The sequence below is a fragment of the Ptiloglossa arizonensis genome, chromosome 4 (assembly GCF_051014685.1).
Source record: "Ptiloglossa arizonensis isolate GNS036 chromosome 4, iyPtiAriz1_principal, whole genome shotgun sequence".
In the NCBI taxonomy this organism is placed as follows: Eukaryota; Metazoa; Arthropoda; class Insecta; order Hymenoptera; family Colletidae; genus Ptiloglossa; species Ptiloglossa arizonensis.
In genome coordinates, this window is record NC_135051.1 from 9,099,207 (window position 1) to 9,122,423 (window position 23,217).

At 45.8% G+C, this 23,217-nt stretch overlaps 2 protein-coding genes across 10 annotated transcripts in view; one reads left to right on the forward strand and one right to left on the reverse strand.

Moving 5' to 3' along the window:
- Dop1 (dopamine receptor, D1) overlaps positions 1 to 8,879 on the reverse strand; it is a 55,651-nt gene extending 46,772 nt beyond the window's left edge. For 2 of the 5 annotated variants that reach the window (XR_012991928.1, XM_076310647.1), the window contains exon 1: positions 8,844 to 8,879. Coding sequence is in view for 2 of the 5 variants with exons in the window: in XM_076310647.1 (XP_076166762.1) it covers positions 8,844 to 8,858 (15 nt within the window). In the remaining 3 variants the exon portion in view is untranslated. Of the gene's footprint in view, positions 1 to 2,197; positions 2,235 to 3,325; positions 3,436 to 8,778; positions 8,798 to 8,843 lie in introns of those variants that run through there. The other 3 variants (XM_076310651.1, XM_076310649.1, XM_076310650.1) reach the window with 3 other exon arrangements.
- Positions 1 to 23,217, forward strand: part of LOC143146389 (uncharacterized) — a 104,437-nt gene that overhangs the window by 44,664 nt on the left and 36,556 nt on the right. The window contains exon 1 of one of the 5 annotated variants that reach the window (XM_076310641.1): positions 9,309 to 9,319. The exons of the other annotated variants lie outside the window; for them this stretch is intronic. The gene's annotated coding sequence lies outside the window, so the exon portion shown is untranslated. Of the gene's footprint in view, positions 1 to 9,308; positions 9,320 to 23,217 lie in introns of those variants that run through there. 5 annotated transcript variants of the gene reach the window in all.

A 23,217-nucleotide genomic window follows, 5' to 3' on the forward strand; every position in this document is an offset into this window, starting at 1 on the left:
TAATTGCACGAAGCGAAATTGCAGTTCGTTATCGAAGCATCCGCGATGACGTTTACCGACAGCGATGGTGATTAATTTTGAAAAAAACAGCCACGTCCTAGTCGTATCTCGTTGTCGATTGTTGTTACGTTTTGGGTCATTGGGGAGGAAAAAAACAGGACCGAGGAATTGGTAGCGACGCGAGTGAAACGGACCTTTGAGGAAGTACAAGGTAATTCGAAGGGACGGGGAACAGAGGAAGCTGTTTCGACGAGAGTAATTGCGCGGTCGAATTGGAAACAACTTTGTATATACAAATTGATTGCCACGTCTTCCGATAGATGTCACCACATAGTTCTTTTCGCGATGCTTTGTTAGTTTTCGAGATACGTAATCGGTGAACGTGGACGAACACACGGTACGGGAACGTGGAGGAATTGTTGTAATATTTTTGTGAAAAACGTTTCAATTTCCGTTTCCACGGATTTTGTGCAATTTTTGGTCCGCGCAACTGACCTTTTCAGAGTGCTATTTGTCCAATTTGCGGAGAGATCCGAAGAGCTCGGTTTGTAATACAAGTTCACCACAAATAGTCACGGGACCCGTATTTTTTCCCGAGAGAACTGCGAATGGCGAGCGTTATCGCCGTAGAACCAATTTCTTTGTATCCTAAATTGGGTGGTACGAAACCGGACGATAAGTGATTCCATCGAGACGGTGCCACTGTTGCTCCGTTAAAGAAAGAATTCAATGGACGGTTAATTTTGCGAAGAGGGGACATTGCTCGCCAAGATCTAGCGATTTAGCTACACCTTTCGAACTCTTTTGGTGTTTCAATCGGTTCCATACCAGAAATTGCGTATCAAAGTAATATATTCCGGTTCGAAGATACTCGATTCGAACAACGTGGAATAAAATGGAAAATGGTGTCCGAACCGTTTTCTATCCGTGAGAAAATTTGTATCGCTTTCTCGGTGAAACGATCCATCGTTTTTTTTTTTAAATGTTTCTCGACGCGAAAGTGTCGAGCAGCGTCGTTCGGACGAGATCGAATTAATCTTGCATTATCGAGGACTCGCGACCAAAACGGTGACGATAATGGCGGACAGGAAGTTGGCTGAATTCAGCCTGGAGTAGATTTATCGTCGGGGCATTCGTGTTTTCATAGGGTAAATGGTCTCCAGGGATCTTAGAAAAGGCACCCCTCGTTACGATCATCGCCCGAGAGGTCAAAACCCGATTTCCTACGGGGATTCGAATCGTCCTCGACTACGAGAACCAACCCCAATTCCCTGAATGTCACGGGGCTTTACTCCCGTCACTGGGGGAGGCTCGAAGAAGCTGGGAGGAGAGAATTTTAATTTTCGCCAATCGAAAAATTTCAATTCAATGTAGAAAGCGTCGATTTCGATCCGTTAACGCGTTAACGAGGATACGGTAACGCGGATGTCCACGGTTCAATGGATCTCGATAAGTAATTCGCGAGGAGGCGTAATTTACACGGACTCGAGGCGCCCTGACCTCTCGCCTCGTTGCAAAAGCACTCGGCTCACGGAGGCCATTAAAGCCGGGTATAAAAGGAGAAAAAGTGGCACGGGAGAGTGTTGGAGACGAGTTCGATTCGAGTTGTGCGGAACACGAGCGAGAAAAGGGGTCTATTCTACGACGACGTGCAAGATTCGAGTGTCGCGATGAAAGAGAAAGTTAAGGTATATCCATTCTTGGTAAAATTCGCGCAGGATGTTTCAGAGTGTCTCTTAAAGGGCAAAAGATGCCCTTTCATTTCCACGAGAAACGATGAGAAAGTTGTTAAAAATGGGTCCAAATACAACTACGACGATCCAGCTCGCTTATTCAAGGTGATTCGTAAATGCGTGTTCGTATTTACGTTTCTAGCCACGTTGACCTCGTGACCCGATACGCACCTGTTCTTATCTAACACTCTTGAACGACGTCCAGGTACTGTTACACCGTACAATAGAAGTTGTGGCTCGTGCACGATGGTGCTCCACCTCGTTTCCTTCGTACAGAACATTTTCAAACGACACATTCGCAAATCCATGGACAGGGATTTTTACTCGCGCGGCCATTTGGGATGCATCGTGTACGCAATACCGGTGAAAAATGTGCAAGATCCGCGAGAAAAGACACAACACGAGTTCGAGACCATCGAAGGAATATCTGATATTTTTCAGCAAGTGTAGAACTCGATGCTAACCGTTCGTGGGAAGCTTCGTTCGACCGATTCGGGCGCAGGGCGTGTATTTCAACGTATAACTCGATATTCCTGTTGCACGAGCGAGGAGAAACGCTACACTGTTGGCACAGTTGGGGAAAATATTGGCACGATGTTGTAATCGATTCTTCATTTTTTTTTTCCTCTCGTTGAAAAATTCGCGTTACGATGGAACGTAAGCTCGCGGAGCACGTGACGAACGTTGCAATTACTCGTGGCATTATGATTCATTGCCGGGGAGGGGGATATTTCTTCACGGTTGTTTTCGTAAATGTTCAAAGTGCAGTCGGTGCACTTTGAGAAACTCGTATAACGCGAGTAACTGTTGGCTGGGTAATCGTGTTCTGGGTCGGTAAACAGAGGACTAAAAAGATTCTCGATCGCGGGGAATGGTCGCCCGCGACACAAAGGCTAACAAAGGGGATCTATCGGGGGCTCTCGATTCACGGGGTTCTCAATGGTATCAATGATGCTGGTGTACGATCCGATCCAACATAACGGCTTGCAGTTGGTATTAGTGTACACGGAACAGTGTGTAACCAGCGGGCTTTAGTTAACGGGTTCAATGGCTATCTTGAACCAGGTCCTTACGTCTACGATCGCGGATCTCTCGATCAAATTCGCGATTCAGGGACCGAAGACGCCGTTGAAATAAATCAAACGTTTATTTCTCGTTTGCACGCGGAGTCTGTTTTCTGTCGAAAAATATGTTCTTAAAAAAATTATGATACCGAAGAAGTCTCCGAATATAAAACGATATTAATAAGAATATCTTTTTGATGTACTAGGATCTCTGTAGATGTACCAGGTATCGTAGTTTACTTTCCAATGTCTGTGTACGAGAACGAGTAAAAGAATATTTTTCAATTTTATTCGCAACTTTGCCCGTTTAATGGCTCTCGGAGAATATTCGTATCTCCGTGTATAGTTTTATCTACACGTTGATACAAATTTTACGTCCCCCCTTTATTCGCGTCTTTCCCCCCGTTTAACGACTTCCTACGAATCGAACCGCAGAAACAGTTCGCGTTTCCGTGTACATTTTTACGCCCACGTCGCGACGAGGCGATTTCAAACAAATGTTAAACCCCAGGGTTTAAAAAACTATACCATCCGTTTCTGCGTGTCGCTTGCACGACTCCGGGCAACGTGTCATCCAACTGAATTAAATATTTCCGCGACACCCGTGTATTTCGATGCTTCTTCTCGCGGGGAAATTGTTCGATGCATCGACGAAGCTCGCTTCGACGTTTTCTAAGGTGAACAAATTTATTCACGACTAAAAAACTACGACGATTATCGACGACGAGCGTTAAAGTTTGTCGCAAACAGCGCGATAAATTTAGCACGTCGTTGTCTTCAACGGGATAATACACACAGCTAAAAAAACACACGTGCAAGCTCTACTAACGCGGTTAGGGGAAATTCTGCAAAGCAGCATGCAACATTTAATGTGTCGCGCAAAGCCTTATCGACAGACGCTGTTCGAGAGTTTTCGAGGCGATCGAATTTCCAAAATTACGAAGTACACTTGTACCTGAAATTTCGTGAAAATCGTACACTTCCGATTATATCGATAAATTACAATTCTTTTGTAATAACTTCCTTTACGCTGTACACTGTCGCTCAAAAGTTTCGGACATCCTTCGATCTTTACCGTAAATATTATCTTTATATCAACAGGGCTATGATTTCAAGAAACTGGAAATTTGTCGTTACAATTGGCAAATAAAGGTCCTGGACACTGAGTTTTTGTTATTACAATCATTCGTGTACAAAAAGGTGTCGAAATAAACAAAATCTCGACTTTCACGTTCGGTTTCTATCGTTATAATTTTTATCCCGTGTTACTCGTAACGTTCTTTGATACGATGAAAATTTTTAACGAATCAATACACCCGCACGAAAAAGCTCCGTTCACGTGAAGATCGAAGCTCGAGAGTTTCGAGGGAGAGTGGAATGAAATTTTCGAATTGTTCGTTGAGAAAATTAATATCGTTGTACGTGTAATTCGAGACCCGTTCGAGAGCGATGGACACGACATCGAGACGATAACGAAACGTGAAATTTAATCGAGCATCCGTTTGCCAATTTGTTTCGTTAAATTTTCCGAGTGGTTGCGGTTCGGCGAGCGAACCATCGAACGGTTGATCGAACCAACGTCGAAGTAATTAATTCGATCGAATTTTTCGCAACAATTCTAGCGATTCGATTTGGAAAGTTTTCGAGGAGCCACACGAGATATTAATTAGGATTAACCGCCTTGGCAATTCGATGCCCCGGCAGCTTTATACGGCTTATACACTCAGACGAGAGTTTGTCGGTCTTAACACTGGTTATACTCCTGGTAATCCGAAATCGATCCGACGCCGTGGCGAGCGTCGATTGTTTATTAACTCTCTCAGACGGGAATTAGCTTCCCATCGGATAATTAGATCGTCCGCGAGGATGGTTCATCGACGCGTTTATCCTTTTGGCGGGAACGAACAGAATTTCACGCGCATTCGAGACGTCGAGTTTTAATTAAAAAGCCACCGGTTCGATCGAAACGAGGTAATTCTTCGTTAAACGACAAATAAAGGATAGCCGGAGATAAACGAACGCGAATCGACGAGCGCTGTACTTTATTAAGCGGAACGAGAACCAAGGATAGACTCCCCGTGCGAATCTAACTCGAACCTAACCAGATTCAACCTAGATTTAATCCAAACAGTGGAACTTTGGAGAGGGTATGGATGGGATGGAAAGCCACGCGAACGAGGCACAGAAATTAACAAAGGTTTCGAGAGAAAACGGAACAAACCTGGAGAATTGCGAGCCAATGAAATACAAAACCAGTTTCGAGCGTATCTATTTTTGCAGAATTTACGAAGAGGTTCGAACGTCTGGTAAAGCGTACAATTTTTCCGAAAATTTACGAGGAAAATAGATCGCCCTTGGAAGTGTACAACTGTTCCAAAACTGAAAAAAAAGAATATTCTCCCTAGTTTTTATTGTACGCTAAAGACTCTTACGAAAAAATTCTCTTATCCGCGTTTACAAGGGTTGCGCAAACTTGACGCGCTCGCGACAATCATTATCGAGGGTATTAACGGCTCGTCATTCCCGGTAATTGACAGGAAAGTTAACGCGCAACAGGCGCAGACGTTTGCGGGAGCTCCTCCGCTCTGCCGACCGGAAGTAGTTTGCGTGCAATCGCTGCCCAGACGGATAATCTATCCGATCGTAGGCGATAAGTGGCGTTTACGGATCGTTCCCAAAATGGCTGGCTCGATTCTTCGCAGGGTCGTCGTTCCTCTTTCGGTGTCGGTTAAAAGCCAGTTCCCGAGGCTTTCCGTCCGATTGGATCATTCGAAAAGTTAACACACGGTGCATCGCTGTTCGAATAATTGGCGGCTACGAGTTGGCGGGGTTCGTTGCGAATCTAGGAGGCCGCGAGTAGTCGAGAGTAATTCCATTTCCTATCCACCCCCGATTCTCCTCATCCGCCATTAATTTGTTGGCGAAGGCGTGAACATGTGCGCGCGAGAGTACGAGTTACGCACGCACGCACCTTGCTGCATCGATCAACCCTCGGTACACCTCGAAACAAAAGGTACACACATTCGTCGACGAGAACACATGGATCGTCGCGTTCGTTCAGGAAGAGAGAGATCGTGAAAACCTGCTCGAGAGTTCTCCTGTATTCAGCTCCGAAAAACTATCGCCGCTTTGTAATTACGAAAGAGATCGTTTCCTACCCCCTCGGATAAGGGACGAAAGTTCCCAAGAGAATTCGGGCTCCCGGAAAGCAGAGGTTAACTTTATAGCCATTTTCCTCGAAATTGTTTCGATCGAAATTAAACCGAGGGGGAAGTTGGCCTCCCGTGTTGTTCTTGAGAACTCTTCTCCTACGCGAGATTCCGTTCTTAATTAGCGGCATCGATGACCGACCAATCTCGCTGGAATCAAATCTCGCGGTTTGACGATCGATGGGAAATAATTTCCTTTTCGGAACCCGGAAAAGAAGGATCCAGCCACGCTCGGTACAGTTGGCACGGGAATTTCTCTTTTTTTTTGTGTTTTTTTTTCTTTTCGCGCACTGGAACTGCGTCTCGATTTTCGTTCCAATCGAGTCGGGGGATTTTCTTTTCGAATTCTATTCACCGTTCGGCGTCCTCGGGAGAGAGCCGGATCAAATCGAATCCATCGAATTCGTCCTGGTTCGAATCGAGCAACGGTTTTTCCTCGCTTCTCCGCGTTTCGCGCGTATCATTTCGGGAAAGCACTTTTTCCTCTCCTATCCGTTGTTCGATCGAGAGCAATCTCGATATCGAAGGCTTCCCGGGGAGAGTTGGACAGTTTTCCCTTCGATCGGTAAAAATTGTAGAGTTTCGGGTGGCCCGAGTCCCGCGAAGTTGTTCTCAAAGAATCGAGAAGCCCGTAATAGGACCGGGAATAGGTCCTCACCCTCTTGGGAGAGCTCCCCTAAGCTTAGCTCGTGTCGTTACACCCTTGAAAATATTTTCATTCCGACGGAGTGGGTGTATTTTATAGCGTTTCCAGCACTTTGTCGAAATCGAATTGCTCGGAGCAAGTCTTGCGTCGGGGAGGTCACGAGGGCACTCCAGGATTCCCTAGAAGCAATATTTCATCCGATCGGTGAGAATACCGATCGACGATACCAAACAGCTCGCGAACGTCGCGTATCTCGCGTCCACGAATCACAACACACCGCGAATAAACTCAGCGACGAACAAAACGCGGAAAAATGTTTCTCCAGGCTGGAGAAAACGAGGCTGGAGGTACGTGCTCGATGGTATCCACCCGCGAGGAGTACACGGAACGAGGAAACTTTCCCTGGGTCTCGATCCGATTGCGAACAATTTCCGTCAGTTTCGAACAACTTGGAAAACCGAAGGGTAGGAGAGGTCCGTCCATCCCCTGGATCGTTCGACCAAACGAAAAATTCGACGTGTTTCGAGTTCCCTCTCTTTGAAATTTCCATCGGGACACGTTCGAGCATTCGAGCCCGCTTTCGTGTTCCGGCGCAGAAACCGTTCGAGCGGAGAGGAATTCAAGGCCTTGCCACCGGCCCCGTGAAAAGCAAACGACTTGGAAATGTAAATGCGCCACGGGCGATTAAATTTCATTGGGAGCGGCCTCTAAACAAAGTCGTGGGCGGCAGAGGGGGCCAGGGGGGCAGCCACGAATCTCCTCGTCAACCATCGAATCTCGTTTCGATGGTTTTCCTTCTGGACGACCATTCTCCTTCGTTGGGGGGGGTAATCTTCGTCTCGGTTCGTCCGTTCTCGCTCTTTTTCAAATTTACTTCTCGAGGCCCCCCTCTTTCGTCGCACCTCGTCTCTTCAATGGTTGTTTCCCTGGACGACGATTCTCCCTCGTCCTCGAGCACCCAGAGAGCAATCTTCGTCTCGGTTCGTCCTTTCTCGTCCTTCGTGAGATTTACGTCCCACCGAGAAGATTTTTCCAGCACTTGGAGGGGGGGCCCCCTTCCTCGCTCCGTTGTTCCTCCCGGGCGACAACGTTCCGTCGTTTGATGTTTCAAAGCCCAGTCGAGTCGCAGGTGTTCACAGACGATCAACCCCCTCCAGATGTAACTCGTCTCGAACCCGAGAAGAGGGAACGGGGGCGACGATCGAGACGATAGCGCGATCGCGAAACACTAGGAGACCTGTTGATCGTTTGGAAAATCGTCCGAATTTCCACGAGAGATCCCCCTCGTGGTCCCCCCGAATGTGCAACCAATCTCCCGAATTCTGAGGGAGGGAGATCCAATGGTCGAGCGCGAAAATTTCGATCGCGGTTCACCGCGCTGAAAAAGATTAATTCACGATCGACGGGACTATCAATTACGCGGGGGCAAACAAAGGCGCCGGGCGTTAAGTGAATCGAGAAATAAAGTTTGTTTGCACGGTGTAAAATCACTTTGCGCCTCTCCTCTCGCGGAAGCCAATAGGGTCGCGCGTTGTCACAACATTATACAGCGAGTCGTTAATAAAAAAAAAAAAAAAAAAGTTCAATCGTACGGGCAACGTCGCGCACTTGGAAACAACAACAACAGAGCCGTGGGTCTCTCTCTCGAGGAAGACGACGACCATACTTTTCGCTCCCGTTTTAAACCAACGGGCACGCACTTGGGTAGGGGGGCATCAGGAGTAGAAGAGAACCCCCTGAGCACCCTTGTTCTTCCTCGTGGACGATCGATTCGCCGCGAATCCTTCGATCGGTACTCACTTTTGACTTGTCCACCCGTTTTTCACTAAACAACCGCGATTAGGCGTCGTCGTTCAGGCTTCGCCGATACGAGCGTCTTGGGGGGTTAGGAGAAACGAACGGGGGAACGAAAACACAGACGGAAGAGTGAAGATTGTGTGATCATGCTTGATATCGTGCTGGTGTCTTTCTTTTGTTTCGTCGGGAGGATTCGGGGAAACTGCTTCGACGATGGTTCTCATGCACGGATTGGGTGAGAGAGGACTGATCGTTTCTTTTTTCGGAATAATCGTATGTATACATATAGATATGGCTATGTATATGTATATGTATATCTATATAGTCACGAATTTCGGCGGTCCCGTTTCGACTCGAGAGCGTGCTGGTGTTTCTGGGTAACTTCGTAGCTCACCTGGGGTAGAATCATGGCGTGCGGCAGCCAGCGCGCCTCGCCGCGCACTGACTCTTCCGCACCCCGAGCACAGCCTCCTCTCACCCCCCTACTACCTTCTCTCCCTTCCAACCCTCGCCAACTCGCTCTCTCTCAGCATCCACCACCCTCTTTCTGCCCGATTCTACCCTCTCCTTGAGTCCTCTACCAGCGAAGAAAAAAGAGAAAGGAAAAATCTTTGCTTCCTTCCTTGTCAACGAATCTTATCGGTCCTCCTACCCTCGAATGTTAACTATCAATGGAATAGAACCTAGTTTCGTACATTAATCGTTAATGCGGCGATAAGTTACGAGTCGGTGGTTCTTTGAGTTGTTTCGTAAAGCGAGTCCTATGCTGAAGTCTTGTCTACACGCGTTGCCCTCTTTTACAACGCACAACGATGCTCTCCATTATCAGACGAGCAAGTTGGGGGATTGTTTTTCGTCGAGAAGGTGTAGGTAAGTGACTTTCGCGTTACCCTCCTTCGGAGTATGTATTTTTTTTCAGACCTGCACCAAAGACACCCTCGATGTAATTATACACGAGGAATTTTGTTGCGCGATAAAATTCACGATTTTTTCCATTTCCCGCGAATAGGGAGATTCTACGCCTATGCATCGCGAGCGCTTAGCACCTAAATGTGTAGATCCGTGATCCTTTTGCTCGTCGGTCGTTCAGTTCGCCGGGGCATTGCAACTCACGGTCTCTGCGTAGTACTCGCTACTCGAGATGATCCTTCTTCGCATTTTAGATTTATTCTCTTAGAATATATTTACCCGGGTAGCGAGGAAGAGAGAGCACAACGATGCTCGTTAGTTTTTGACGTTGTATCCGTCGTCACTAATGAGGATTTTTGCATCCTCTTGTTGGTTCCGGCGCAAACGGAAGTCGTCCCTTTGTGGGGGTCTCGGGGCTTTTGGTTTGACAAACAATACGAATGTAGAGGGGGGGTTTAAGGGGACGAGAAAAGTGGTTCAATTACGAATCGGGCGAATCTCTCCGTGTTTCGAACTCGGTGCTCTCGCGTCTATCGATTATTGTTTGCTATTTACCGTTGCTTTATTTTTACTTTCGTTTTATTTATACGCGCGGAATACGCCCTCTGATACACACGGCGGCGCGGTAAGGTCGTTTGTGAATCATTTTGGCCGTTGGTATTAAACGCGAGATCGTCGAAAACGATACATGCACACCTTTGCGCTTCGTTAATCGCCTCGCTTAATTCCGTTCCCTCCCCCTTGCGATTCTCTCGATATCCAACCGGCGTATAAACAGTCCCTTGTAGGCTCCAGCGTGTGGATTTCTCTTCGGGCATCGAGGGTTGGGTGTATCGTTTTATCCTGTGCGTTCGCCGCCTCGGGTCAACAAAAGTCCGAATTATTGAAAGCGTAAATACGGTATGATTCCTGTTTCTGTCGTTGCTATTGGCTTTAATTGATCGCAATCTCGTTATCGCGGCGCGCGTATCGGAGCGATATCGAGTTTGCGCCGCTATTCCGCCTGCGTCGAAGCTCGCGCGACATTGAAAAATATTTGTTCTAGTCGGGTACAATTATCATTTCGCTTCAAAGTTTGTTGTTACCGTTAGTTAGACTTATAACGGAGACGGTTACGGTCGATCGAAAAGCGTTGACTAACTTCGACGTGCAATATAAATCTCTTTAAATGAATTCAATGTTTGGATGTGTACGGTAACGATCAGCCAAAAATCTGGTCGTTTGCGTTTTTGACTCCGAAACGATCCAGGCTTCTAGATTTTTTTTTCTTCCCCATCCTCGAGGGGGACCACGAACCGACCAAACAGACTTTGACTTATCGCGTATTACGAGCGTGGGTCGTGTTTTATCTATCGAATGAGTAACGTTCGCGCGACCCCTCTGATTTCGTGCACGTTGAATGGTTTGGAAATTCGATCGATGGAGATTCTTTTTTAAATTCGTTTTATTCATCTTCCGTCAGCTTCAGTAACGAATCAGTTATCGATTGTCCAACGTGATAACGTCTTGTATTAATTATTCCGAGAGCAGTTGCACGCAACTCTTTAAGAAACGAAGATCATCGTTTGGATAAAATTGTAAATACCACGAGATCGTCGGACGAATAGGACGAATAGGAGAAAAAGGTTCGTAACGGGGATATTCGTTATGTTTTTTCCGCAATCGAAGATACGTAACGTCCCTGGCTCTATTCGCGTGAAATTTCGAATGAACGTCGACCGTTCGACACGCCACGAATAAATATGAAAACCGTATTTCTTGCATCGACACGTATACGCTTTTCGAAAAAACGAGACGTACGTCGATCAAAGGATTCGTTCGTAACGGGGGGAAGGACGAAATCCTCAAAAGAGAGAACGTAATTTCGCGAAATCCTATTCCGAGGGGGGGTGTTCGATCTCTTTACGTTCGCCCGAACAGTCGCGAGAATACTTCGAAGCGTTCGTCGGAGTCACCGAAAGGGCAACTTGTTTAAGAATAGGAGAGAGAGAGGGGAGATAACAAAATTGCGTGGGAAAGCGCAGGGGTGTGTTTCGGAGGGTATTAATATCGTCTCGTTAATGAAACTTTTTTTAAACCAAGATTTCACGACTCCGTCGTTCTTTGCTAATTTTACGAGTTTCCGTGTATAATAAGAATCGTATGCCAAGCGCGGGTATTTTTATCATCGACTGGTGGGTTCCAGATGGTGTCTGAATACAGGGTATCTCTGGAATCCCTCAGGGGGTGGTTAATCGCGAAAAAATGACTCGAAAGCGTAGGACAAAATTTTCACGAGAAATTGAAAATAAGAAGAATTCATGGGCGAGGCGATCGATTGATAATCGTCGGTTGGCTCTTGGTGTCGCGGGGCGTTTTTTCGTTCGATTGAACGAGAAATTGTCGAGTAAATCAAGATCAAGGGACACGAGGAGAGCCGCGATATCGAATCCCGCGCAACGAGAACACCGACCCTCGTCAAGTGGGATATTTGTTCCAAGTTTCCTCGGCCGAAAATTAACGCTAGTTTTCGGGTGAACTGGACTCGAAGAAAGAAATTGGATCCGGCTAGCCAAAACGTTGATCCGCGCCCACGTAGTATTCGCAGTTTGGTTAATTTGATTGCGGTTATCGCGACAAACAACGAACCTTCTCGGGAATTTTAATAAAACTCCCCCATCGCGGTATACAGGGTGAATAAATGGAAATTGCTGTCTGAAATATCTCGTTTTAAAGTGGGCCCGATTGAACAAACTTTTCATCTTTTGTGTCTTGTATTTTCAGAGACATCGAGGAAAACTTGAACTTTTTAAACGATAACTGCACGTAACGTCAAGGTGATCTTGAGTTGGCCTGGGAAAGAAATGAATGTCTTTTTAAAAACTGTAGGTTATCTTGATATATCTGAAAATGAAAAACGTAAAAAATTAGGCCCCCTGGGATATATTTGGAGATATTTCGCGAAATGAAATATTACAGGTTTATGCTGCAAATACCGTAAAGTGCTCGCACAAGGTTCGACAATAGCGACCATCGGTTATCGGTAAGCGAAGCGCGCGTACAACTTTTTTTCAAAACTCACCGTACTCGAATCGATCGTCTAAAAGAGGTACTGAAACGAAGGAACACGATCGTGAATTCGAGGAACATATTTTATCGATAACAGAGACATTATTGTACCGCTGCGGAGAGAAGTCGATCAGTTGAAAAGCTCGTAGTAAAAGGAAATCGGTATTGAGGGAAAAGTTTTACCAATTTTCTCTCTCTTCTTTCGGTTGGCTTTTTTGATTCTTCGAAACGACGCAGCAGTATTTTCTCGCGTTACAATTTTCACGCTCCAAATGATTCCTCCGATGCACCTCGTAGATAAAAATCTACCTGTTCTCGCTGGACCAGGTACCGTTTCGATGCGTCGTCCCTCACCATCGTTCGAAACCAGTAATTTCCATTGAACCTTAATCGACACGGTATTGTTTTACTTTTGGCTGTGGGCGGAACGGAGGGGCCAATGAATTAATAGCCCCGGATGAGTAAGCAAATACACGAGGTTGCATCGCTGTAGAATGTTTGGCGGTAAAAATTAATCCGACCGAATCGGTGCTTGTTCCTTTTGTTCACGATCGCCATTGTTTTCCAATGTCCTTTTAACTAGTCGCTCGTGTTTACGATTATTGCGATTGTTGCATCATCGACGAGGAACCTATTTAGCGTAAAATGAGAAATAAAAAAGGTACACGTTGATACGTAAAATGAAAATGAGGAGCGACGATACCGTTAACACACGTGGCTACATATTTGTAGCTCGCGGTTCATTTTGTTCGCGAGAGAATGAGCTTTCAAATGAAATCGTTTACTACCACAGGGTCCTTTATACGAACATTCTGTTGTACGAACGTTCCATTCTATTCTATTTTGCGAACGGAGATTTTTCCGATACTTTACGATCCAACTTCCATTCAAGTTCGAAGGTCCATTTATTTTAAAAATCGAGTTGCTCGAATACTCCAACGCATCGGTGTAGCTTGAATCGTAACAAAGATTTTCGCAATACTTTGCGCCCGGTACTCGTTTCGTTACGGTTCAAAGATTCATCGCTCTTAATGAAAGAGCTTGTATTACGAACGGAACGAGAACAAGGGGAGACACGAGAAGAAAGAAACACGTCGAACCTGTTGCATCTCGCGAAAAGAAACGAGAACCAGTGACGCGTACTCGATGCACATTTCCCGAGGCTGTTCCGGCCCTTTGTATTCACCGAGACGGTCAGAAATCCCCTTGGAAAATTTGTCCTCCCGTATTGTCGGCCCGGGATCTATTTTCCGTGTCGAGCTGCTCGTAGTTTCGCCACGGTACGCAACGCGAACACGTCGACTTGGGCTAAATGGCGCGTTGTCCGCCCGAAGCTTGGAAAACAAACCGAAAGAAACTTTCCACCGTGTTTGTCGTTCTCCTTGCTCCGTTTTACATGCTCCTCCACCTCGAGCGAAATTGCGTTTCGGCGAGGACAGTAACGCGGTCGTTATCGTTACCATGGTAGTTTTCTCGATCGTGTTTCAAGGGTAAGTTTCAAACTTTCGTATTCTTTGTTTCGCATAAAACAAATGCTCGTTCCTTACCTCGTCGAATTGGTACCTGCTAATCCATAGACGGAACGAAAATGGTCTACCCCTCTGCGAAGGAAAATATATAATAGCTACGAAAGTCCAGCGTGGCGAGTTTGAGAGTAATCGTGTCGAGACTGAAGAAAAAACTATTCAAAGATTCGGAAATACGGATTTTCCATTCGTTGGAATTCCGGTAGGTCTCCACATCCGTGAGATTCAAAGACGAGTTTTCGTACGTTGCTCGCTCGGTTTCCAGTTTATTCCTTTTTTTCCACCTTTGACAGAACTCTCTCCTTTTCGCCCTCTTGTCGACTACGAAATGTTTACAGGAGGTACGGGAACGGAGACCGTGCAATTTCGCGGTAAAAAGCCGTGGCTGAGCGGAACTTGCGGTCTTATTGGTCCGAAACTTTCATTAAACGTCGTTGTTGCTATCACATGCATGTCGGTGGTTGTCACGAACTCTGTCTCGTGTCGTGGCCGGAACTTGATCGTCAAAGTTTCGTCCGACAAAAACGGCGGGTAAATTCGGTGGCAGCTCGATACGTTTGTGGAATTTCGTTAAAGAGTTTCTAATCAACAACGGGATCGAAACGGGCCGAATTTCAATGGATTCACCGTTGGCCAAACATTCGAGACCACGGTACGCGAAGAAAGTTACTCGTTGGAAAATTACCTTTTTTTCATTGCTCAAAGTATTTTCCTTTGGCAACGATATTTCCCGTTCGTGTTTTTTCAAACTCTTTCGTCACAATTTACACACGAGTCAAGGCTATAAAATGATTTTTATCCATGTTTCTCTAAATGTTTTCGTCCAATTGATATTTTACCTCGGAGATACGAACGAAAACAATTTTTATACGTTTTTCCGTGGGTTTTTGCGATTTCGATGGAATCCAGGCTAGCGTTGACGGAAACTCGAATTTCTACGTGGAAGTGTTTCTCGAGCGGTTTAACCGTCTCGTGTTACACTGTCCCGATAAGACGATCACGGAGTCAGATGTTTTTCGGGGGCAGGTTGATAAAAGATGGCGACCATGCGCGCAGATAATCGGTTTATCCGAGCATACCTGCCCTATTTCGCATATTATGACCGTCTGTATGCCCGTCGGGTTAGTCCTTATCTTGTGAACCCGTCACCCGTTGAATATCCCGCGACTAATTCAACCCCTCCGCCTGTGTGTCGTTTTGATAGCTCTTGCGTTATCTTGCTTTAATCCTGTTCTGCCCCCTTCTTGTGAAATCCGATGAAAAGGAAATGGACTTGCTTTCTTTCTTATTTCTTCGACGAACGTGTAGGCGGCGGAAGGCGGGGCTGGCTAATAAAAAGTTGCCGCACGTCGGGAACTTATCGAACGCAACTAATAAACACAGCGTGGTGAATGCATAATAGTCCACGGGAAAAAGGTTCTTCGTTAATTTACATGCTGGCTGCACGGTCGTGCGTTGCAATTTCGTTCGAAATGGCAATACCGTGTAAAGGGAGGGGTTTGAATAAGACAAACTTGTCGGCTGATTTCTTCAGAAAACAATATGGGAACCTATCGTCGGTAATAACTACGCTTATCGGGGCATTCGACTTTGTACAAGGTGGTTCACTTTGTTCGATTCAATTTCTTCCGTAATTGGCGAGAGAATTCAATTATTTTTTGAAGCTTCGAGGCGATGCAAGTTCTCAAGGGTACCTTCAACTTTTTTTTATTTCACGTAAAAGAAATCTTAAAACTTACGTAGAAAAAATGGAATGTCGTTGTCTCGAAGGTCCTTCGAAATTTCGTTGGTCGGGATAGATCCATCCTGTGTATCTGTACTCAAAGAGAACGACGATACGGGTTGCGAAAGTTCACTGTGGCAAATCCAAGAGCAATAAGCGCAAGTCGTTAATTGGTAGATGTATGTAGCACGTGTGGAATTTCTCGAGTATTAAGCGCTCCCCTTGTTAATACTCTCTACCCACCGATGTGTACATTATAATTTCCGTTATTTGGACATCGTTCGAGTGCCTCTGAGTTCGATATTGAGTTTAGACAGACGGATAGGTCGGGACGTAACGAAGATAAACGCGGTTTCGTACTTGGTTATCGAGCAGCTGTGAAACTTTTGGCAAATAGATTTCGCTGGAAAGTAGGATCACTATCAACGAGGTAGGGGTTGAAATGAAACATCAACAGTAGATTGAAATCGCTCGAGAGTACTTGGAAGCACGTCGCCTGAAATCTAATACCCCCGATGTAAAAAGATTATCGCGGTCATCGATCTATCTGGATGCAATCATTTTACGCGCCCATTTTCTAAATCGAATTTTACCTCGTCTCTCTCGCGCTTTCTCGCGCGCTTAAAAATATATAAAGGAATAAATAAAATGGACGCGAAGCAGAGCCCCGAGGTGCAGTATAAAATACAACGAACCGAGTCTTCGACTCGCTCGGGATAAAATTTTATTAAGAACGCTCAAGGATGGTCGTAAATGTTTTAAACAACGTTATCTTATCGGCGTAATAGACTACTCCGAATCGTACTTATCCTTTGAATCTCGAAAAAGGTTCCAACTGCTATTTACCCCGACGATATAAGCAAATATTTTAAATCCTATCCGTCCCGACATCTTCGTAAAATATTCATAGTCCTAACTACCGTAGTAATCTCGGAAAATATTCCAAGTTCTATCTACACCCGGACATTTTCATAAAATATTCAAAGTTCCAAGTGCCCCGGTAATCTCGAAAAATACTCCGTGTTTTATCTGTTTGAACATCTCGACGAAATACTCTAAATTCTATTTAGCCGGACGAACCCGAGAAAGGCGGTTCCATCTACTCGGTTATTAAAATTGAGTCGGTACGTATCGTTACGTTCGGTTAAGAAACGTTCCGTTTTATTTATCTCGGCTGAGAAACGGTATTGCGAATCCACGCGTGTGTTCTCGTTAGCGAAAATCGTTCCGCGCGATATCTGTAACGATTTAATTTTATTTCCTGCTCGAGGTCCAAGGCGGATTGTCGTATAGGCCGAGTCCTTAGTCCTTGCCACATAAAATAACCGATAACAATTTTTTTACGCGCCTGAATAATTCATGCGGTATACTCGGCGTAACTCGGAGGCGCGGTGCTATTTTTAAGCTCAATGCCTCTTTCGAATCGTTCTCGAGCAAGCATGTAACACGGAAGCGAATCGAGGGAAGGGTTGTTCGGGTAATTACGTTCCAAGTAAAGATCTTTCGAGGGTCTGACTGCATATGGAGGCCATCTACTCCCAGTAGTATTGCCAGGTTGGTCCGATGGTCGGCCGAGTGTAACTTATCGTCCGAGAGGCGACGTTTCGGGTAAACTGTTAAACTCGGAGTGCTTCGAAGGACTCGTTCGACCAAACGTTCTTTATCGCGCGCGACAAAGCCCAGAGTTACCATTTTCAATCATTTCCTTCGATTAAAATCGCCCCTCGAACGATCTTGCCACGACACTTTTCGTAAATCGAACAGCGACGAAACGTATGGGAAATAAAAGTGAACGCTGACGAGCGTGAGCACATCTCGTTCACGTCGTTAACTTTAAACAACGTTATCGTTCCCCAAACTGAAGTGGAGAAATATCTAGGGGACAAGGTAGATTCAATTTCCGTTAAGAGATCAACCGATGATAAAATAACGTTTTTCGTACGAGGATTTGTTCTCGAGAAAATCTATTTCGAAGATTCTTGGGGTACACGCACGATCGAACCCCCACCGAAAGTAGAAACAACGAGTAATGATCAGACGCGCGCCGGCCACGTCATTCGATCGGTGAGAAGATTCTTTCGATGATACCGGTTGACACGGAATCGTTTAAAACGACACCGACGCGGAAAAAGCGTTTCCTCTTGTCCGCGTCCACTTTCCCTTAACATCGAGAGAACTGAATACTCAAAGGAAGGACGAACCAGCTGCGAGGAAGTTCATTTCAGATTGCTTTTAGCCTCTTCGCTTTTCTTTGTCTCTGACGTTCGAGAAGGAGTACAGGACACCGAGGAGAATCTCTGAAATATTAAGTAACCGTTTCTAACATCGAGGGAAAAATATCAAGTAATCGTTTCGAAGAAAGAGGGACTCTCCTGGCGTTTTATCTTTTTACGATGGAGTCACGTTTGATGTTGCCGTTGCGAGAGCGAAGATCGAATACGGAGCTCTTTGTTCGCGCAGAATACATCAACCTTTCGAAATAAAACTGGGTATACTTTGAATGCTTATAGAATAGCGGGTATCAAGGGATGCCACGTTCTTGGAATATCGCCGGTTATCCGTGGTAATGGAATTGATAAACATTTGTAACCGTGCGCCGTTTTTCCGCGTTATTTTTCCATTTTCCAACAGACACCTGGCGATACTGTTACCGCGTACCGATAGTACCGAAGTAAACACAAAACATTTAATATCGCGATACGAATAAACGAGAGCAAATAACGCGAATAAAATTCGAGCCAGCAACGATATTTCGATTACAATCTTTGCGAGCAGGGCTGCAAGTTACATGTATTTTCAAAGTAGAGGGTCAAAGTAGGCGTGCACGGTGGAATATTCGTTAAACGTTGTGCGAACTTTCCGCTGTACGAACATTCTGTGTGCAGTTTACAGTTTTTTTCTTTTTTATATTAAAATTCATTTTTCCCATTCCGTACGTTTATCGATACCTTGCTGTACAATTTTCTCCAGATGCTGAAATATTATAATTTGGATTGTAGAGGGTTGATAAAACCGTGCGCCTCGTATACGAAATTTATTTTCACAGTTCGCGTCGAAACGTCGAGGGTGACACAGCGTACCGCAGACATAACGAGATTGGCAAAAATCGAAGTCAAAACTCGACGCGTACAGCGATTCTTCTTGCTGGATCGCTGGAGAATAAAAACGCAAATAAAAACGTGGGTGAAATTCGATCGATCCATTTTTATATGGAAATTTTTTACCGCGTGGTTATTACCTTCGTAATCTGACGTGGACGTCGTTTTTTCTCCAATCTGAATCTAATTTACAAGGAATTCGAGTGTATTTCTCGATAAGATGGTTTCTCTCGTATTAATAATTATTTAAAGTTTACACAGGGTGCAACCTTCGAGTTTGTTAAAAGATAGATCTTGTGTAAAGATCTTTGGTAATTTTTATGGATAATCTTTTCGACGATCTAGCCATTTTTAACCATACGGTTTGCACGTGTAATGGTAAATCATTTCGTAAAGTTAACGTCGTATAATTGTGCTATAAATTGACAATTGATCTCGGTGTATTCTCCACGCATGGAAGCAATAGCGAGCTTCTTTCAATTCATAATGTTCGAGCGCTCTCTAAAAAAATATTAGACCAGCGCTTCCATCGGTAAATTAATCGGATTTTTGCGACTCCGTTCTAACCGATAGCAGTCAATCCCATTGCTTCGTGTTCCGTTATTCCTTTTATGCTGCGAATTTGAAATTAATATAGAACCGTATTTAATTGAAGCGTCGAAACCGATTTTGTAAAGCACGAAATTGGAAACTCTCGCGGAAAGTTTTTAATGAGCGTAACTCGAGGCTCGCCGAGTGCATCGGTAGATAATGCACGAAACGGTGGATTTTCACAGTATGCGCCGAGCCCCGAATGCATCACCCATGTTGTGCGCGAAAACTTTACGTTGTTCATTTCCGCGTGTAATCCTCGCGACAGTTGGGTACACTTTGTCTCGACTCGATTATCGATCCACTCTGCCGATCCAGTCTTTCGTGATCTTCGAATCCGTAAACATACGCTGCACGCGCTAACTTTGGTCCGCGCTAATTATTAGGTTAAGTAAACAAATCGTGAAGTGCACTCGAGAGACAAGTTTATTATTCGAAATAATTGCGGAGCGAATTTAAATCGGCAATTACAACGACAAGACTTTCCTTAACTTTTCAAAGTCTCGAAATGTTCTTGTTCCGGGTCGGTGACGTGCACCGATATAGATAAATTACCACATTGCGCGACACCTCGTGTAAAATACGTTCCTCTCGATACAGGTCGATTGATGTGTCGCCTAACCCAAGGTGCATCTTGAATTATTTGTGTCTCTTACGTTCGTCTCAAATACGCGGGTTCTACGTAGTTTCCGCATTAGTTTGGTTACTCGGAGTCGACCATTGGCCATTCTCCCGACAATCGGGCCTCGCTTCGTTATCGTAGTCCAGGTATTACCAGATAAGAAAGGAATCCGCGTTAACGTTTGCTCGCGAGCGCGTTCCGTTTTATCGGGTCCGTGTATCGCTGGTGGTAATCCCGGTGCATCGTGTTGCACCGGGTGGATGAATGCAGTTAGCGAGGACGCCGCGCAAAAGCAAGTATGCACCGGCTTTACCACGAGTGGATACGATGCACCGAGGCCTCCGTTGTTGTCCGATGTAAACCGTTGAACATCACTGGACCATAATCCACAGCTCGGTACACTAATCGACGTCAAATTAAAACCGTGCTTGTCAAGCATGCCAGCCAGTAATTTGATAATTCCCGTACGGGCTATAGAGCATCGTTGATCCCTCGATCGGAATACGAACGTAGGTACTCCTCTGTAGTCCGGCATTGATAGAATTCCCGTGCACAGGATCGACCGTGAACTCCCAACGAATACCAACCGATGAAAAATTGGTTAAATGTTCGGGAGAGGCTCGAGGAGATTCGAGACAATTAACCTGGATCGAATACGATTATTGGACGAAGGCGGAACGGATCGATGTCATCGATATACGAAGCGAAATAAACCGTTCGTCGAGTTTCGTGTCCAGTCGAGCACGAAACATCGATGTTATTAGGCAAACAACGCATTAAGCACGCATCCGTACGACGAACGAGTTTACGAACTCTCTCGAGCCGGCCTCTCGAGGATCCTCGGATCGGTGTGCACAATCTGCACTTTCGAACTCGGTTAACGGAGCCACTGATTACCGAGAACCGTATTCCAGCTGCCCTTGCGCATCCCTCGTTCAATTTAGGGAATTCCGCTCGCAAGTCGCGAGAACCCAAAGACTGCTACCTCCTGCCCTTTCAAAACCGTTCGAACCTACTCTGAGAATGGTATCGCGCGCAACCGTTCGTTCTAAGGAAATACGAACGAGGCCGACTGCGATTAATCGCGTTTCTTTCGCTCAGTGTTCCTCGTGTTGTCGCGTTGCACCGTTATCGCGGTAAATCATTTACTTCGTCGTTCCTCGGCCCATTGGATCAAGCCTGTTTCATTAACCGATAATTACTCCGTCAATCAATCTTCCGTCCTTCTCTACGAGTCACGCTGATTAGCGATCGAAACGCGACGAATCCGCTCGCATGGAATAACGAGGAATAACAGGGAGCGTCTAGTCTCGAAATTCCCGTGGACGAAGCCTCGCGTGGAACGTTGCACTTAATCGCGACGACAACCGACCAAAAAGTTTCCAAGGTAGCAACATGTTTCGTCGTAGAAACAATTTTATCGTTTTCCAAACCACCTTCGTAATATAGTTTTCATTTTCGAGTTTTCGACGATGAAAAACTTGCTCATCGAGCAAGAAACAATAGACCAAAGTTCCCGTAACTCGGCTCGAACTCCAGAGATAGGGGTAAGCGAATGGAATTGAGTTCTCGCGGCTGATCGATGATCGCGTTTGCCGAGGTTTGCGAAGGTGGAGGGCGAGGAAGAGGAGGAACGCTGATAAAATTCCAAGTACGCGTTCGAAAGTGATTCACCGGGTAGGCAGGTATCAGGAGGCGATGGTTTGGGAGTTTCTGAAACGGTTGCTGCTCGGGGTATCGTTGAGAGGGTGCGAAGAGAGCTTGAAAGGGTTGCGAGGACGACGAGGCCAGAAAGCGGTTGGGAGTAGAGGTCGAGGCGATATATCTGGGACGAGTTTGTATATTCACGAGACGGGAGAAGGGTGGGCCGACCGAGCAGGGGGTTGGGTAATCGTATTTGTCGAGGCGGTCAGAATGACGCGGGGTTAGGCCGACGACGGGGTACCGTCGTTCTCGAATCTAGACGTTAACGAGGATCCAAAGCCTGCTCTGTTCCAGGAGATATCGTTCCAGCGTTTACGCGTTCGGTTGTTTGAATTTTACACCGCGATACGAAAAGAATTTTTTTTTCCGAGCTTGTAAATCTCACTTAGTGTTACCAGTTTCTCTGTCACACTGCTTTCTTTTTTTTTGGTATCGAAAGCAGAGGGTTCGATCGAAAATCGATGAGAAAAAGTATTTGTTTTTCGGCAGAGAATCGAGATTCGTTGTAAAAATTTGGGACGAAGATTTACAAGAACCAAGTTCACCCTGGTACAACCGAACGACCTAACGTCGAAATAAAGATAATACCGAAGTTTTCCAATCGTATAATTTTGATTTAAAATATTTTTCTCCATCGAACTTTGTTTCGAAGATATTTCGCTACCCAAGTTTGCACCCTGTGGAATTGGTTACAGTGGTACGGTGGTTTTCAATTTTTGCGCAGCGGTTGAGACAGAGTTCTTCATCCGTGTCTCGGGTATTGATAATATTGTTGACTGTCGCGTTTCGAGCACAGTGCTATGTCTTCGCAAAAGAGACTCGATTCGACTGACGTTACACGCGGCAGCGCCGTCGATAATTATGATCCAGAATTTAATAACATCTAACGCAGGCGTGATCGCTATTAAGCTTCCACGGAGCCCGGAGCTTAAGAGGAACGTTCAAGAAATATCGAGCTCGACGGTTAATTTCACCCGTGAAATCTCGTTTTATCGATTCGCTCGAGCCTCTTACAGGGGGGGGGGGGGGGGCAAGGATTTCTCCCGACAGTGGAATGCACGACTAGGAATTTTAGCGGCTGCCGGAAGTTAACGGCTCCCGGCGGTAGTTAACGGCTCCGCGGGTGTCGCGAGAAGCAAAAACGACCAATTAAAAGTAAGAGTTGTCTGCGAGCGGTTTTTATTTCGTCGCAGCCAGTGGCGGAGGGAGCGAGAATGCGAGCCTCGATTATCTCTCGCGCGTCTAAAATACCGGGGGCCTTTCTACGACGGCCAACAGCGTGGACTCTTACTTTTAACGCGGTGTAACGTAACCGGGGCAACGTTTCGTAACAGTCCGTCAGCCATTTCTGTCCACGACGTCCCGCGACGCCTCGCGAAATTGGACGAGGTACTCTTTCCAGTTTTTTTTTTTCCACTTCGAAACGATCCGCGCGTGGGCGTCAACTGCTTGCATTCCGTAGACGCCGGTACTGCGCCATTGCCTAGCGGATCACCGACCCCATGGGCGTCGATATCGCGCCATTGATTATCGCTACGGTAACTACC